The sequence below is a fragment of the Lepeophtheirus salmonis genome, chromosome 7 (assembly GCF_016086655.4).
Source record: "Lepeophtheirus salmonis chromosome 7, UVic_Lsal_1.4, whole genome shotgun sequence".
NCBI lineage: Eukaryota > Metazoa > Arthropoda > Copepoda > Siphonostomatoida > Caligidae > Lepeophtheirus > Lepeophtheirus salmonis.
In genome coordinates, this window is record NC_052137.2 from 14,786,150 (window position 1) to 14,806,019 (window position 19,870).

Sequence of the window (19,870 nt, forward strand, 5' to 3'; positions counted from 1 at the left end):
AGATAATTTTTCTTGTTCTAACATCGGAATTCAGTTAAATATGTCATAACTTTAGGTTACAATACACAAGCGAGACGTGGAGTTTAATCAAAAAGATAATCACCCCTCTTCTTCATGTGGAAGTTGCTATATACAATTGTGCACAGGATAGATATATCTCTACCGATGAGATCTAACTAATTATTAAAAATAAAGTAAATGTCAAAATCATAAAATTAGACAATAAATATATTAATAAAAAAATGTTAGAAATAAATTCATCGTAAAGATTTAGAGCAAAAGCTAATTATGTAGTAATGTCCGGCGATATTACTCCCTATTAAGAGCATCAAAAAGATTTTCCCCGTTATTTAGGTATGCTTATATAACAAAATACTATTATCATGAAGGATATACACAATTGTTAATTATAATGCAACACCCAATGTAACTACCCTCGTTGTTGTGACCATTTAAACAGTTGTTTTTGCCTTTTATGAGTTTTCTGAACACCATTTCTTGGAACCCATCAACCATAGCTAAGCCTTAAGTGATAAAAAGTAATATTTATTGACTATGTAATATTGGAAAACCTAATTATCATACCCAAGTCTTAAAGCGAAGTAAGTAGTCTCAGACAAACTAGTTGCAAACCATCCAAAGCTACTACCCCCGTTGTTGTGACCATTTAAGCAGTTGTTTTTGCCCTTTACTGAGTTGTGTATCATAATTTTTGATATGTTTAGCTAAAATAAAATCATATTTTATGGTTAGATTTAAAAAAAAATTGAATACTTACTGTGAGATAGTACAAAATTCAGAGTTCCATTTCGATATTCGTAAATACTTTTTACTGATAACTTGATCGTCATTTGGTGTGGATGCCTCAAAACATTTTTATATGTATTTCTATAAATGACATCAGTAACAACATCCTCCATTAATTTAATGATGGTTCCTCGGGAAGGGATATGTTTACCCTTGTATTTCAAATGATTTTACATAACCATATTGCAAAATGTCCCCATTTTCATTTCAAAAATCTGGTCACCTTATAATAATATGGATTTTGTTCACCTTACTTTGATGGAAAATAAGATATTATATACGAAGAATGTTTGAAGGTTACATCTCGTTATCTAAATTTCCCTTCAAGGAGAAGATTGACAAAAATATTCACAGTCATATATGTATTTCCTAAATTACTCTTAGTATTTATACAAATTCTAAGTGAACTCGATTTGGGAGAAAATCCGTCTGAGTCAAAAATGAAGGCAAGTTAATATATATTATTTTCACTCAAGTCACAAGTCCTAATTCAACTTGCAGACTCATAGTTGATATTTTATTGAATAAAATGGAGAAATTTCCAATGAATCTGAAAGAAACTTGATTAAATGGCTTTAAAAAGAAAAACCCTTAATATTTGTTATTTTGATGCCAAAGAAAAACAGAGATATTTGAATGAATTCAAATTCATTCATTAATGGAAATTATTAATGACATAGCTAGATTCGTACATTTAGTGTTCAGTATTACTTCTTTAAAATAGGAAAAAAATACGTTAAGTTTAAAGTAGGATGTGTGAGGCTAGAACGTATAGCCTCACGTTCTATACGTTCTAGCTATCATTCATTCTCTTCTTTGTTTCTATGTTTTTTAATTCTAGTTAGGAGTGATTCAGCTCATCCAAAAAAATGCCATCACAGCCAAGCCACTCTCCTCCCAAACATTCTTCAAACTGCCAGGATTACGACGTTCATTTTACGGTGTCTTTCATTTGAGATACAGACAGCAGGAACTATAATGACCAGTGATGAAAATCTGCTGTATTTTTTAGCCTGCCTTTTTTTTTGGAATTGGTAGTCTGAATAATGAATTTTCTTTTCCTTAGCAGTTTTCATTATTATTGAATTCCTGGGTAGCGAACGTCTTTTCCTAAATAGATTCAATTATATTCAAAACCAGATTGAACATTCGTGTGTCCTAATAAAAAATGGAGCATAACCTTCTGGACTTGTTGTGGAGTTATCATTATAAGTCCTTTTTGGACTCAGAGTAGAATTGGGTATCGAAATTGGAGTAATTCTGGCAAATATCCCTGTTTATATCCTTTTCTCCTTCGTCCCTTGTCACAGGTGATTATAGCTACTCTAATGAAACATACTGGGCATTATTCTTTATCTCCTCCAAAATATTCTTCAAATTAACAGGGTTACTATGCTGATTAATCTTTTTTTTAACATGCCCCTTCTACAAAGGATTTTCATCATTGATAATAACAAACAATCGTCTCGTTTTGCCACTATATTTTAAAACATAAGAGAAAAAATATCGGAGTATAAAATTTAGATTATCACGCAACCTCCCTAATTTTAGTTTCGTCTAACAAATAAAATGAAGATATTTTTCCGGAGTATATTGTATACTTTTTTAGACTTAAAAAATACTATTATTTATTTGGATAATTATAATTGGAAATGATAATTTTATAATAAAGAATAATAATACAATTAAATATATATATTTATATAATCAATAAATGATGGTGGTCGAGGTGGGGGTTGGGGGGGGGGATAACTAATTAAAAAGAAAATGGAATCAACTTTGACTCATAGAACCCATCAAATCTGTATAAGATAAAAGTAATAATATAAACAAATTTTTTCGGACAATAAAATTATTCATAGTATAATTAGAGTCTATTACGCCTATATGATATCATGTTGTATATATTATTTATGGTTAAGGGAAGAAAATATGAGCCAGAGAGGATTCGTCTATAATTATGTATGAAGGTCGCTGTTGTAAAGAGTTGAAATAACTTATTTGAAGAATCATTTAAAGAAAATCACAGGTAATATATTATTTCGTCTCTCAACACAGCGAATCCTCGCAAAATACACACTACATTTTGTTGTCAGCTGTCGATTTGTCTGCTTTTTTTCTCCTTACCTATGTTTTGAAGATTGATAGGTTGAATTATAATACGCTCTTGTTAAGTTGAGAATGTTAATTCCCTTGTGTTTAATTACATTCGTTTGCTAACAAAGCGACGTCTTGCAGCAACATAATTCAACACCCTGAATGATAATATTATTCAATAAAAAATAACATACGTATGCTACTCACATAGAAGGCGCTGTGACAATGGGGCATGAGCGTTGTTTGCTTATATTCGTTTGTAAACAAAACGACAGAGAGTGGCGCCGTCTTGTGGAAAAATAATACAGCTCTATGAATTATAATATTTTTCCAAAAAAACAAACAACGTACGTTTGTTACTTACAACGAGGGTCCTATCAAACTTATTCGGAGCATGCGCCCTTGTTTTCAACAATAAGCTACAGTCTGCACACAAACATTGTGAATAGTATATATATTTTTAAGTTTGCAATTGTCCTATGATTCTGAGCATGCCTCATTCTTTTTAAACAACAAGCTACAGACAGTCACACCACTTTAGGGATAGTATATATTTTTTTAGATTCCTCATGTCCAATTAACAATGATTAAATAGTAATAATTTTATAATTAAGAAGAATTGGCTAATTATACCCCGCTGATTAATGGCCTTTTTTCTTTCTGGAGGAAAGGTTTGCAACAAGATACAATGAAGGTAATGACATGTCAAAGTTTAAAAAAATCCTTCATATCAACTACATATTAATCTGTATTTGTACAGTACAATCTTAGATTCATTCATAAGATAAGATACATGTCATTCATGTGTAGGGAGGGAATAGATGCGGGGCGGGGGGGCTATTATAAAACAAAAAATTAAAATAATGATGGTTATTATGGTAATAATATGACTTTAATATATATTAATGAAGAAAAGTGAAGTGAGAGAAAGACGAGCAGGTAATCCCATGTTTTTTATCCGTCGGAGTCAGTCACCCTAATTTGTGGGGAGGATCTGTCCCCTTCAGATCTCGTGGGGGATGAAGAAGAGAATTCTCTTCCCGGAGAATGACCATTGTGATTACTACTACTGCTAATATTCGTAAGAAAGGAGGTTCTAGAGGGTGGGGATGCATGAATAGGAAGAGGATGATGAGGGGCGTGGTGAGTAAGTCCAAACTTGGTTGGGGATGAGAGACTTCGTTGAGCCATGGCGGCTGCTGCAACGGCAAGACCTGGATGATGAGGTATTACTTGGGATGTACACTCCACGTCTTTACGAAGTTCCTCCATATCTCTTTTCAATTTGGCTCGACGATTCTGAAACCATGTTATGACCTATGTGAAAGAAACAAAAAGTTAAGCTATTTGTATGAGATAAAAGGATTAAGTACATTAAGAACAAAAATCAAGAAAGATAATAAATATACAGTCCAATTTTTCATGAACATATATTTTAGTTCATTATTTTAGGATTTGTATTCAAATTGCTGGGAAATTTACTGGCTATAGTTTAAAATCTTCATTTGATTTCTGTGACTTCATTTGACTTTCTTCATAAAAGTCTTTCAATTTCAATTTATTCTATTGTGACAATGAATTTTTGCTTCTTCAAGTGGCATATACAGCCACATCTTATTGAAAATATTTTTTTGATAGAAAGTGGCTATAGGAATATGTAGAAGAATATGAAATTTTAACTGAAATCATTCAATCTTGATTTTGTGTTGACGGGTCGCATGTATTTTGAACTCGAATGATGTATTGGCGAGCCGATTAAATTTGCCAATTTTAGTTAGTATTAGATTAATCGTTAATCTGTCCAAGTGACACATTATTAGAGATATTTTATTCATCTCTGAAACTATATGACTTATGAAAAAATTGAATAAGTCATGTGTTAATTTTTATTATCATTATTTAACTTTTGAAAATCCCATATCCCCTTAACTAATATCTTTGACACAAACAACATCAATACAATTTAAAGTACGACTTTTTGTGTCAGTCCTTATATTAAGTCCAGTCCAATTTTAGCACCAGTCCCATCAGCCCTTGAACTGGTCCGAAGGACTCACATTACTCCAACTGAATAAACTAAGAAGAACTGTAGTTGAGTGACGTCATCAAGGATTGAACTGATATGCAGGACTGAACTGGATGTGACTGCAGTATTCAGTCCTAAATAAGGGCATACACAACACTAGGTACGTAGATGCGTCCGCAGGGTATGGGCTGGAGGGGCTGTTAACACCTAGCAAATAAATATTTTTTTTTGGTCAGAATGAAAAGTGAAAAAAGTGGTATCTCTTTTTTTGGAAACTAAATATATATAAATATAATCCTGCGGACGCCCCTGTTACTAGTAAATGGGACACCCCTTTTTTACTGTTATTCCCATTATGGGCAATCTGCCCATAAATGAAATAAAATTATTCTACATTTGAATATTTTAACATGTAATTTGACAAAATCTTTTGTGATGAAGAATTTTAATAATATAATTCCGGCTCAATTTTGAGAAAGCTCATTCCAGCCCAAATTTGAGTGGACAAGAGACAAATATAAATTTGCTGTCATGTTTGGACTTTTGTTAGGTTATTTTTACTGGTATCTCAAACGTTAGTGGCTGATTAATCCATAAATTATTCGGTTAAAACTTCAAATCCTCGGCATCGGTCCCCAAAACCCATATGTACAAATATAGAAAGAACCTCTCTTACCTGTGCATTTGAGAGTCCTAAATGAGATGCGATTTCGTCTCGATCTGCTGGTGAGAGATATTTTTGGTAGAGGAATCTTTTTTCTAATTCAAATATTTGATGATTTGTAAAAGCAGTTCGAGATTTTCTTTTCTTTTTGGGAGGTTGCTTATTTGAAAATGACAATTGTGCATGATCTAGCTCTGAAACAAAGGAGTCTATTATTTAAAAGCACTTATTCATAAGGATTTAGAAAAAAAATATTAATGAACATGGACTGAGCCTTCTCTAAACATAGATAGTTACACAAAAACAAAAATATTTAATATATCATGTATTACAACAAATACTGTACAGTGTATGAGGTCAAATTGCAGACTTCTTGATAATGAAAAGATAGGTTAAACTTTACAAGAATGAACAGGAATACAGCATTAAAGCATTGCTACAAAATTCTTTACTGATATAGCTTCCTATTTTTCAAAATGGCTTCCTTTGGGTGCCACCATATCCTCTAACCTGTGCCTAAAGGTGTTGAAGCACTTCTTGATGAAGGCCTTGAGGTCATCAAAATATGGGCGAGGGGTGAGCCAGGCTCTTTTCTCTACTAAATCTAAAATGGAACATTCAAAGGAGGATCAATGCGTGAATAGATGCAAACTATGACCCATTATGGTTCGACCATGTCAACAATTTTGGGTCTCTCTTAATCCAGTTGGCCTTAGTTGCTGTTGAAAGCAGTTGCCGATGTTGTCCAACATAAAAGGCATTCTCCAAATTCTTTACATATCTAACACAGTCCAATTATTTAGATTGAAAGTTATTGACATTCTGCCCCCATCGGCTTGGTCAGATTTCCGGGGATTGCATTGCTCACGTCCTCCAGGATCCCAATGTTCCAGCGTCTACATTTTCCAAGGGACCTCTCAAGGCTCTGAACTCAAGCCATCACGTTTTTTATCTAGTGAAAAAGACTCCAGGAGAACCCTACAACCTTCATGATCTCCTCAACATTCACTTGGGGGTGGAGCAAATCAGACACCCTTTACCTTTTCGCTTCGTTGCTATCAACTGTTGATTTTTGAAAGTTTTTCATATTGTTGATTTACTAGAATAGTGCCTACTTTTAATAATGTAGCATATTATTTTAAAAATATACAACCTAAAGTTATCTATATTGATTTATAGTCAAATCCACGATTTTACCTCGGACACTATTTATAAGTAGCGAAACGAATTAAAAAGTTGTCTAACTATGTATTGGGCAGTTACCTACTCCATTTTATGAAAAGGCAACTTTGTTTTGTCCTAAAAGACATGTATGTACATAACAGGCAGAGCTATCAAATACTTGGGACTTTAATTAAACGTGTTGAGTATATTTAGTTATTTATTTTTTGCTTGCCTTAAAATAATAAAAATAACAAGTTTAAAATGCTATATACCTGTAATTACCTCACATAAATAAATAAGTACATATTATTTTAATCTTTTTTTTTTTTTCGTTCTTCCCTAAACACACATATTTTAATCGCTGCAAAAGGAAAACAAAAAGGTAAACGAAGTAACAGGACCATAATATTAGCTAAATACAGGCATTTAGCACCGGTAATTACAAAATATTATTTATTACTGATATTTATGCACATGGCTTGTACAAGTTTCAATCATTTTAAATGTAGAATTTAGAGTAGATTTGCCAGTACGTTGCAATAATTAATTAATTAAATGTATCCTAGATCAATGGTTCTCAACCTGTGATATGTGTATTTCAGTGACGTGAAACGTCATAAATACAGGATTTTGCAGCGAAAAGTGGACTCTTAATTAATTTTCTCATTAATATAATAAGGTTTACTGATTATTTTTGACATTCTGTTTCAAGCATTCTTTGTGCATAAACAAGCTATAATAAACATTTTGGCATCATGAGTGAGCAAGAAGCCAAAAGCCAACGCAGCTCAGATATTCTTCATGCTGAAGTTGAGGTAGTGAGGAACATTGTGAAATGCTTCAGGAGCCTGGTTTTTAAGGTGGACAACATAAAAAATGATGGAGAAGACATCTCCTGAAAAACAAAAAGTGAGGCCGTTAAGAGATACTTAGGATTGTCCTCATGCACGAAGACCCCACGTTACCTTCTTACAAAGGTCATGAAAGCGAAGAGGCTCAAAAGTCCATGTTTTGCTACCCAAACCTGTAGGTTAAGGCTTTGCTATTGGATATTAAGTTTGGGCATAATTATTTTTTTTTTGTTAATATTTTCTACACATTAAAAAAGCTGAAATAATTTCAGTTAGAGAACCATTGTCTTAGATAGTTGATATATCCAGATAAATACTTTATAAAGAAGTATTTGATTTAATTTGTAACCTTTTTTAAGTTTGAAAGGGATTTTTTTTTTGTTCATGTCGTACATCTAGATATATGCAAAACCTAGAAGAATATAATATGAATTGCTAAAAAGATTTGCGTTGCATTGACGTGAATATGCATTTTATACCTCAAAGCCAAGACCAGCCCCTAAAAACAATCAAAACATCCAACGAATCACTATCAACCATCCTTTGTATTTCTAAAGAAAGGACAAAATATTGATCTCAGGTTTTCTCCATGAATTGCCTCTCCACATTTCAATTTATTGCTCAAAAGAGCAAAATGTATTGCCCGATTTTCGGAGCTTTTTCGTCTTTACTTTATCGATAAGGAAAACAAAATAGTTGCCTTTAGGGTATTGCATTTTCCCCCTCCGCATTAAGAGAAACAAGTTTAAGTAAAAAGGAAACCAAAGGGCACTGGACAAAAATATGCAAAATACTATTGAAAAACAATCCTTAGAAGGATCGTGGAAAGTTTTTACATTTTGTCAAAATCTGGAATAGAGCTATAAATTGTCTACCTTCAACAAGTTCGAAATTTGAAAGAATAACCTTATTTGAATAGAATACAAGTAGAAAAAAAATTCCGAAAATGTGATATTTAAAATGTTTTAGGCAATACGAACAATTATTATTCCTATATCTATAAAAATTCATTGGAGGGAGGGGGGCTTGGCAATAGCCCTATGGTTCCAACACTGCCACTGTATAAGTGTCATTAAATGCATTCAAGCTTCTTGTAATAGATACAAGTCATTAAATTCATTTTTCTTTTAAAACGCATAACAAAAAAAAAACAAAAAAAACACGTCTGTTTAACATCACAAAATAACAACCAAAAATGAAAACTAATTCGGGGGAAAAAAATACTCAAAGATATTATTACAAGTAATCATTACCTACCTATAATATCTCTAACACTAATTTCCACTTCTACCCCCCTTCTCCATGAGAACAACCACTACCAAACATATGCGCCTACCATTCTCTATGTATTCGACATGTTTTCCTTCCCCCAAATAAAATGCCACACAAGGCGAAAAACTAATTTAAAAGTATATCATCTTTATCTTATTTCTCCTCCTTGAGGCATTGGAACTATTAATACCACCTTATACACATATATGATATAACATAATATACCTATAGCCAATTTAATAAAACTGATGTCTACTCACGTATATACAACAATAATAGTAATAATTATAGGTGTTTTTATGGTGATCATTGAACTGGATGCTGCGTCAAGTCCTTGATAATAATTATAATTAACTATTATCAGGGGCGTCTGCAGGGTGTGGGTTGATGATCCTGCGAAGGACCCAGATTACATACAGGAGCACCGTAACCAATTCAAAAGGGGGCTGACGTCATAAATTGATGACAACATAATCATGCAACTTTTAATTGTTATTGTCTAACGAATGGCCTCTTGGTACCCCTGTTCTGGTATCTATTTATGATACAGTGTTGGATCGGTATAAAATAATTAAAAAGACTGCAGTACTCAATCCTAGGATCGATCCTTATCAACCTTTTATGGTAACTACAACAGCTGAAATGTCGTAGTTAGTAACTAACTTCTTTCAAAGAGACAAAATATTTGAAGTTTTAAGTAGACGATGTAGAACGTATAATGTACACAAGGATTATATATACGTTCTAACTATCATTCATTCTCTTGTTCGTTTATGTTTTCTTCAATCCTAGCTAGAAATGAAGATGGTAAAAATACAGCTAGGACCGTAGGACTGAAGGATCGACTTATCGGACTGATTAATGGTAAAAAAGACGAATGGGAATAGAAAAATGACTGATTAAGAATCTAGTCCAAGTACCCATCCATGTCCTGTACAAGTTGTAACTTGTATAAGAAGATTGTACAAGTTACAATTTGTATATCCCATAACGCCATATTAAATAAAATAATAGCCCTTGTAATGACCAGCTTTTAATTGAAGCTATCATTTCATTTTGATGGATTAAAACAAAGGATTTATTATTTATTTACGAGTAATATAACTGTGGGCATTTGAACTTTATAGTGTACCACAGAATATGTCTAGTTAAATTAGTAATTTGGATTAAAAAGTCAAAAATTACATGATTAAAGAATATTCAATTGCAATATCTTTGGAGCATTTTTTATTTCATTTTTTGGTTACAATTAGCACAAAATTACAACTTGTCTACCAACATGTTTTCTAATAAAGAAAATGAAGTAGAAATTAGTTTTTTAAGTGTACGACTGTATATCCATTTACAAATATTCAGTTGATTCAATGTGAGAAGCTTACCAAATTGATTGAAATATTAAGGGAATATCGAAAAATAAGTAATATAAAGTAAAGTAATATTAGTACTCTTGATTCTAAGTCATAAGGAAATTAACTATAATACTTTTCCACGGAGTAATATCTAATAACTAGACTTTAGATTTTTTTTGGCAAAAAAGAGAAAAATCAGACCATTAACATTTTGAAAGACGAGCATCAACATTATCAAATTTAAGCAATTTTTATTTAAAGGAAAAATACATTTTTATTAGGATAGTTTAAAGAAACTAGTGATGTTTTATATTTATTCATAATTTTTTATTCAATTATATCAACAAATCAAGATTTTAAAAGGGTTTTCTTCCGCTAATTTGTTCTTTCGATCAGTATTGGTAGTTTTAAACATACAAAAAGACCTTGAACGTTCATATCAGTAGTTGGATCAAATTTGAAATTGGCGAAATCTTTTGGAGTCTTGTTTGACGGAGGATCTTACCATGACTAATTATTTATCCAACTTTTTGCAAAAATGGAAAATCAAGATTTCTGTGAATGATAACAGTTAAGCAAAGATTTTGTAAGTGATTGAGCGATGGCTCACAAATTCCAAGTCTAGTAATAAGTCAACACTGCTGACCACAAAATAAAATGATATTTTTGATATTGTTGGCTTTAGGCATGGAGTTCTAGACCAATGGAATGATTAGGTTAACAGCTAGGCTTTTTTATTATTATTTCCCCTCATGAAGGAATGAAGTAAAAACTAACGTTGACTTTTTTTTCTTTGTTGGAACAATCCCTTCTTTCATATTCCCTTCATATGGGAATACAAATTATGCGTAATTATTCCAGGTCTCTAGGCTTCATTTGGTTTGAGGTATCGTCGTAAATATCATCTGATTTAAGCTTAAAACGTTGATAAATACAATGAAGGTGACGACATGATATCTTATAGGCGAATACATAGGAGGTTCATTGTCAAAGGAAATGAAGGATTCCCCACGGAGAAGTCAAATGATGAACGAACTGATGAAATGTCTCTTTCAACCGTGTAGATTGTAGAACGTACATTTTTGTTAAACACTCATTCAAAAACGGTTTAAAATAATAATGAGGAATAGGAATTCATGCGCGGAGTGCATCTCTTTAAGAAATCTTTCTTTTTTCATCCATTTATGTAGTAGGGCTATGAATATTATACATAGATGTATTATTTAAGTACACATGTTCCATCTCCTAATTTATCTTTGTAACTCTAAATGTTTTTCCTTCTTGTCTTTCTTAAACAAATATTTTGACAAATCGGCTATTTGGATGATTTTTGTTTTTTCTTCAAATATAATTATACAGATTATCGATTGAATGAAACTGCTAATGAGTCTTGCAATTAAAGCAAACAGAAAAAGAAGAGACATAAAACAACATGGCAAAATTCCAACAGAAAACAGCAATACTAAGTCAGGCTATAATGATTTTTCTTATAATTGACTTGGACTATATTTGTATTTATATACGAATTTCTATGAGGAACTTGCACTTAATTAATCAGGAAAATGCATCGTCACGACTTTTTTGAATACGGATCAAATAAAGTATCATCCATCAATTAAACCTATGAAGGTGTATCTAACACTTTTGAGTATCACAACACATCCCACAAATTTGAATACATGTCAAATAATTGAACAGTATCTACCAATGATCTGTATATATAAATATATTAAATAATTATTTGAAAGGGTTATATAAGGGCCAAATTACATCGTGTAAAACAAATGGAAAATAGAACCTATAGTATAATCAGAGGTATCTCACAAAGCCCTTAATTGGTCGAAATATAATTATAAAATATTGGGCTGTATTAGACATATTTTCTACAGTTCTACATTTTTGCTCAAGATATTTACTGTGCTATCTCACCACATCTTAAATATTATGTACATAGATAGATGGATAGACGTTGCAAAGAGGTCAAATTCCTCATTTTCAACTCTTCCTAAATACCTTGAAAGAACAACAATCTTCTTTATCATGTCATGTATGTACTTAGTTAGTATCACCACACAACAGAAAAAGCCTTTAGTACTTCTTATATAGGTATAATATATACACTGTACAATGAACTTGCATATAGGTACATAAATCAAAAAAATAAAGAAGGCGCCTCCTACGCGGAATATAATTAGATTTCTTTATTTTCGCCCCATTTTGTGCCTAACGTAATTTAAAAAAATGAAGAATCTTTGTAAAGCTCAATTGTCTTTAAGAAAGGAATTCTCTTCTTCTTTTCTCTTTATTTCTTCTTCTTCTTAATTAAGAGGCTATTTATGCGCTGCTCAAACTGCTTTAAAAGAGGTCATGAAGTGGTGATGGTGATTATGAGATGATGAATCCCACACAAGAAGGTCATTCATGAGAAGAAGTAAGAGAAAGAAAGAACTTTTAAAGAGAGATAAAAAAAAAACATAACAAAAAGGGAAGGGGGGAAAAGAGTTCGAATGTCAAAAGAGAAAACCGACACATTCAAGAAGAAAAACATTGCAAATTAAATCGTCTGTACACGTCGTAGTGGATGGATGAAACATGAAATTGGATACAGATACTAATAATATGTACATATAAGATTAACAACATAAGAAGAAGGGCAGAAGAGCGGGCATAACTTCCTTTCAAAAGTCAAATATTGGACATGGATGACTTGTAAGTATGTAAAAGTACAATCTATATTCTATAATAATATGTACTACTAGGGTTGTCTTGGATCAGTCCGAGATCCATTTAATTTTTGGTAGGCGGAAATAAGCAAAAAAAGTAATAATGCATACTGTTGTGTCGGTATTTAGGCCTTATAACTGCACAAGTGCGTCAGCAGTATCATATTTTTTGTAGAGAGAGTAGTGGTTTTTGTAATTTCTTTTAAAAATTAAAAAATCAAAATTTGAAAAATCATTTTTTTGAGGGAAAAAAAATTCATAAATGAAATTTTAAAATCCAAAATTCATAGCTATTCACATAAAATTTTGACAAATTATATATTTAAGCAAAAAATTAATTAATTTGGAGAGGGCTACCACCTCTCCAGCCCACCTCCTGCAGTCAACCCTGATGCAGTCCCGTCCAGTTCAGTCCTGATTATCAGTCCTACAAATTAAAAGTTCCGTCATTAATGACGTCACTCCAGCTTATTTCTTAATTCCAGGAATGAGAGTCTGAAGGACTGATCCTAGGATTAAACTGGACAAGAACGAACAAATAAGGGTTAACACAACCTACCAATGCAGGTCGTAATCATCGTCAGGGGCAGAGACACCCAATAATTTTTTCAACACTAGTCATTATTTGTGAGTCATTCATAGTCACTTCAGTCAAGCCGCGGTTCAGATAAGGGTCGTGACTATGGAAAGGGGTATCACAAATCCTAAACTAAAATAATGTTTTCAAATTGGTCGAAAAGACAGCGTTTTCCTCCAAAAAATAAAAGTATGTTTTCAAAGTTCATATTTTAAAATTGTCTTTGTTAAAAAAAGTGTAAAAAATGTCAAAATAATAAGCCCACTCCTCTCCCACTAAAGAAAATATGTATTTCGAGTGTGTCATTTCAAACTGAAAATTCTAGACCGTCTGAGACGATCATAACTTTTGTAAGACCGAACTAATTTGGTCTGGACAGGCTCGTAGTAAAATTTCAGTTCACCATTTTTTTGTTAGAAAATTATATATGTGTCTACTATTTAAATTTGGTCCACGGTTTCAGGCCGTTTGTCAGGACCATTACAAGATTTTTCTTTGATCCTGAAGCTTTTTGACAGAATGTTTTTGACGTTTTTTTTTTTTTTTTTTTTCTAAAATATAACAAATAAAAAGTCTAATAAATTGACAAAAAATCATATTTGTATTCATTTCCATTTGTGACAGAAAACGCCAAATTTCGACCACAATTTTGTATAACAAAAAAAAACCTTGTCTTTTCCACAAATTTGACTACCAGATTTTAGCAGGCTACACCCCTCCATGCCTTCTCTTTAGTATTTACATGCCTGACCGCGTTCTGGGGCCAAGTATCAATTTAAATAAAATTATTTATGACGAAACTACAAAACACAAAAATCGGTCTCGGATCGAGTCTCAACACTAATAATAAGTTGGTACATTCCCCTACTTTTGAATAGTTTTCTTCTGTTATATCTGCATCATGATCACATTGATAAGGAGAAGAGGAGGAGATGAGATGAATGACTTCCCTTCTCTTGCTTCTTTCCTAATTGACTTTCAAAAAAGAAATACAAAACAGGGAGTGGGGGGGGGGGAAACTAATTCAATAATAAAAATAATAATAATTCAGAACACATCAAGTTCTAATTTAAATTCTTTTACACACTCTTTATTCTTTAGGTAGAGTAAGAACCATTTTTGAAAGACCACCCCGTAATAATAGCATAACATAGTATATAAATTACCTGCCGCCTTTTTGAAACATCTTAATTTTCTGTAGGTATATCTACGTTTTATGTTGTTATTTTTGATGATTAGCTCGCGGCTTACCTATACACCTAGCACTCACACCAACACTGGAACACTACCCATAGCTTTTTCTACCTCCCCTCAAAATACTTTGGAGGTCTCTCTCTCTCCCTCTAATTTATATGTATGTACCTTCAAGCCGGTGTCAGAACAAACACTTTTTTCTATCTTTATTGTTCTTACATCACTATTATTATGTGAATGATGACCCGCGATCCTTTTCTCACTCACCCCCCTCACATATATAGCCCTTAACACAAAGGCAAGATAGAATTTCCTATGTTTCTCAAAAGTAAATGTGGATTATATTTATTTGTGAAGCGTCAACATAAAAACTATCAAGAAAATGAGTAAATCCCAATTTTTTTTTTAACTTCATACAGCCCAATATTTTATAAACATATGTATTTGAGTCAATTATAGGCTTATTATTCAAATTTCTGGGACAAGATAAGATACCCAAGAATTGAGGCTATAGCTGACAACTTTTATTTGATTTAAGAAACATGTATTGTTCCCGATATGACCCCATAAAATCTATCTATTTCTTATTATTTTATATAAGTTCAATTTGCGGTCACCCAAAAAACAGAAATACCATATAAAAGTATGGAAAGGTAAACAATCCACACACTTTTTTGAGAAAATTAATTCTAGCTAACTTTTCTACAAACATTTATACATTTGTATTCTTTAATGATAAATTATCGTCAATTTATAACAACAGATTATTTTTATTCGTCCTTTGGAGGCACTTCAAATGACACTCAAATTAGGCAAATGGATTGTTACAAAAAAAAAAAGGAATGAAAAATTGATAGATTTTATGTATTTGAAAAGGCTTTTATTCTGGTCAATATAAAAATCAATTAAAAGCTCTAATATATAGCTTAAATTCTTAAGTATCTTAAATTATTCCAGAAATTTTAATAATACACCGATCACTCACTCAAATATGTCTATGAAATAAATAGCTGTGTATGAGGTAAAAAGACGTATCAAGTGGTTTTCCCTTTTCTTGACTTTTGTTCAAGATTTTTTTTTTTTTTTTTGCTGAAGTACCAGAGATCATTAATGGGAAATCAATCAGAGCTTTATTATATAATACATCAAAATTGGGCTGTATTTGGCTGTATATACAATCTAAAAGATTCTCCTTTACTTGCTTTTTGTTCAAAATTGTTTTTATATTGGGCCACCAACTATTATCTATGCTGCTTTAATGACTTCATTAAAGCTGTACAAACAACAATAATTGTAACTATTTCATTGTCTAGTTCTATTTGTGATGACAGAAATAATGATTCTTTTTTTAAAAGATCAGTTGAACTTTTCGTCAAGTAATCTTTTTCTTTCTTCTGCTCTAAATAAATATTGTCTTTTTTCTTTTTTTTCCCCTCTCCATGTATTTCTCTCACCCACTCCTTTGGAAGAGTAATTCATTCAAGACTTGCTTATTTAACGGATAATATTTTGTCAGAAGTTGTCAATGCAAAACAATGCGGAGTTGTTAATAATATATATATGAATGATGTGTACAATTAATGACGCAAAAATGAGATGCATGATTCAAAATGAGCGTTTTCAAATGACGTTAGTCAACTTTGAGGCCTAAGTCATCAAGTTTTATATAATAAAAATACTTTTTTCACCATTAAGATGTAGGAAAATGATGAGCTAGTACCATTGGGCCGGAAAAATAGGGTTCAAGGTGCCATTGGACCCCTACTTTTGTGGAATTTTTATAGTTAAAAAAAATTCGTCTTGGCTAAACAATTTTAAATGTCACAATTTTCGGATTTTTTTTCAGTTCTTGGTCAAATTTGGAATTTAAAAAATTTATAAAATTCTGTGGCTCACTATAAAGTTCAAATGCCCGTAGTTATATTATTCATCAATACATAATAATCATGTGATTTTAATAGATCAGATAGTAGGAATTTATTGTTGCTAATTAGATTGACCTAATTTTGAAATCAAATAATGGGTTTTAATACGAAAAAATTGTAATTTCTACCATATACAAGTTGTAACTTGAACAGACATTGCAAATGTATAGAATATTAATGAACTATTTTTTTTGCAAGGATCTTGCTTTGATTTTTTTAAATTTAGGACTTTGATTTTCCCCTTGTATTAAACCTTTATTGGGGGAAATCCTTTTAATCCTAGAGAAGATCAAGGACTTTCACACTGATTTAATCGAAGGAGAGCCAAGGCCCTGGTATTTCTATATTTTAATAGTAAAAATATAGCAACTCCATAAGGATTGTCAGTCTCAACTAAAATGTTATTTCAACACAAAAAGAAAGTAAAATAATTTTCCTTAACGTTGAGTCTGAATTACATTTTATTTCCGATACGAATTCTCCTGATTTTTATCTAAAAATTATTCGTAGAAACCCCTAGGGTGTTTTGCAAATTGAATGAGAAATTAGATAAAATTAATTGTCACAATAAAAGTATGTGAAATTGATTTACTTAAATTTAAAAGAGGTCATATTGTGCCCTTAAAGGCTCTAAATTAATGTTAAAAGTCTTAAATATCCTAACACATCCCACAATTGTTGATTAATAAGCCGTTTGTAAGCAAGGAGCACTATCAAAATTTTTTATCGTGACTCAATGTTACCATCATTCACTTTTCTTTCAATTCTCAATAAATAACGCACTTTTATAGAAAAATATTTCAACTTGTACAAGCTACGACTTGTACAAAATCCCAACATGTACAAAAGATATTATTACTTAACACCTACTCCCTACACGCTTATTACACTATTATTATAAAATTCCGGAAAAAAGGATTTCCTTCTTGTCCCTTCATGAGACAGAGGGGAGGAGGGGGGAAGGAGAGTTTGATCATCCGGTGTTGAACGTGATAGAATAACATTAAACAATAAAAAAAAATGAACTCAAAAATTTGTTGTTAAATGAACCGAATTTTATGTTCAAGGAAAATCTGTATACATTTTCCGCCTTTTTGCTACGATTGACTGACCAGGATTTTAATTAGACTAATATGGATTCTTCTCACTAATTTGATTAGTCATAGGCTGCAAATTAAGTTGGAATTTGATTTCTGCTCTCTTAAAAAATAACATAACAAATTAAAGGGAGACAATTAATGTCTGTCATCAGTTTCACACTTGGAGTCAATGTGTTAAAAAAAACTATGAAGAAGAATCATTTCACCTGCGCTGTGTGTTTTTGTTTCCCTCTCAAATGCAGGTGTGGTTACTTACATCCATATAATAATAACTATATTATTTATTTTACATAGGTATATGTAGTCGAGGACTGTATGTTTTTGTGTGTGTTCTTTTACGTTTGTTTCCCTGAGGAGGGCGTCAGAAACTCACTTACTTATATAATCATATGTAACCATTGTTGATAGTCAATAAGAACTTAAATACAACAGAGAATCATTTATTTTAATCATCTTTAATGAATAGATAATTTTATGTAAATTCATTTCCGAATTTTTCTTTTTTTTTTTGTATTTACAATAGTTTGAAAAATTAGTTATATTCCCTTATACTTTAGTATTTTAGAATGGGTAAAACCCTCATAGTTTGAGCTATACAGAAAGAAAAATCCAAAGCTGCTACATATACCTATAAATGAAAATACCTTCATTATTCTCAACATCTTATGCCAAGATATTTAGCCAAGATTTTTGTTCTATGAGACAATGTTTAAGGCTTCTTTGAGATTTAGAACAGGACCGGAATTTTGGGGCAAGTACATACTCAGGGGCGTCTCCAAAAGGGGGAACTGGAGGGGCTGTTGCCTTCCCCAAATGGTGAATAATAGTCGAGTCTAACACTATAAGTACACGTTACTATGTAATAACATGTATTTTGAAATTATGTCTCATGATTAATTATGAAATTTGTGTTCTAAATATTTAAATACACGCAGAGTTATTAAACACGAGACTGTAAATGCATGCATTGAAGGAGAAGAAAACACGTATATGAATATTTATCTATCTATTATTTGGGTACAAAGAGAAAGAGAAGACCACCCACCCACCCTGAGAGCAAGAGAGAAGAGGTAATTTTTTGGCACAATAGACACCAACTCTTCATTTCCTAATCTAATTCTTAGTATTGTAAATCCTAAGCATTTTTAGGGTGTCACTTGATTTTGTTATGTGCTCTCTGAGTAGTGTTTTATTCTTATTTTAGCAAGCTGTTATCAGTGCTAGGGATGTGAAAATTGTTGATATCCAAGTATGAGTTTCTAGCCTGCATCATATGCATAAGCAAAGGTGTATAAAATATGTCATAGAAAGTGGGAACAGCTTTTTCTAATTGGTAATATGAACAAGCTTCTATATTTTCCATAGCTGTTATCATTATTCTTGAAGATAGAACATCTCAGTATACAGTAATAACTAGTGAGTGTGACATTAAAATAAAAGACGTAGAGTAATACCAAGGATTGAACGGAGAGTTTTAAGTGTACATCCTTGTTGGACTCGGAGAGAATTGAGGCTCGACATCAGAGTAGTCAAGGCCTATATAATTGCAACATATATGGAGTAATATTTGTGTTTATTTTCTTAATCTCACAGTTGATTGCAGCTGATTTAATACAAAGTCATGAGAGCTAAGCTGATCCCTTAATAAAAAGTGTAAGTCCATGTTGGACATAAAGTAGAATTGAGGATGGATATCGGAGTAATTCCTTGCTATAAATGGAGGGATATTTGTCTTCGTCCCATAGCTGCTAATCGTATAGAACGTCATGACAGCCAAGCCGCTCTCCTCTCAAACATTATTCAAATTGTCAGGGTTACCATTTTCATTCTCGGGTTTTTAAAAAAAATATTAAAACCTACTTATTCTTCCTTTTTACAATTATGTGTGTATAATTTCAATGGAATCATTTCTCAATTTCTCCTTTACCTAATTACCATTTATATTTACATTAATTAAATCCAAGGTTTCTGAGGAAAAAGGAAGAAGAAGAAAATTAATTAGATTAGAAAATTGCTCTTCCTTGAATAAGAAGAAGAATATATATGTATATAAAAAGGTTCTTTATATTATATTATAAATGTACATTTTCCACGTAGAGTGTGTACATATTGTCAAAAAAA

General features: G+C 31.8%; 1 protein-coding gene and 1 long non-coding RNA gene across 2 annotated transcripts in view; both read right to left on the reverse strand.

Annotated features, from left to right (window-relative positions):
• Positions 1-210: 210 nt before the first annotated feature.
• Positions 211-2,236, reverse strand: LOC139905977 (uncharacterized). The gene is made up of 4 exons (XR_011781152.1): positions 1,988-2,236; positions 779-1,917; positions 586-725; positions 211-524 (listed from the first exon to the last, which is right to left on the reverse strand). It is a non-coding gene; the product is annotated as an uncharacterized lncRNA (long non-coding RNA).
• Positions 2,237-3,742: 1,506 nt separating this feature from the next.
• The window catches only part of LOC121122009 (uncharacterized), a 28,900-nt gene continuing 12,772 nt past the window's right edge, over positions 3,743-19,870 (reverse strand). The window contains exons 2-3 of the mRNA XM_040717019.2: positions 5,607-5,788; positions 3,743-4,221 (exon numbers count right to left, since the gene is read on the reverse strand). Of these exons, the coding sequence (XP_040572953.1) occupies positions 3,859-4,221; positions 5,607-5,788 (545 nt within the window). The 3' untranslated portion in view covers positions 3,743-3,858. The remainder of the gene's footprint in view (positions 4,222-5,606; positions 5,789-19,870) is intronic.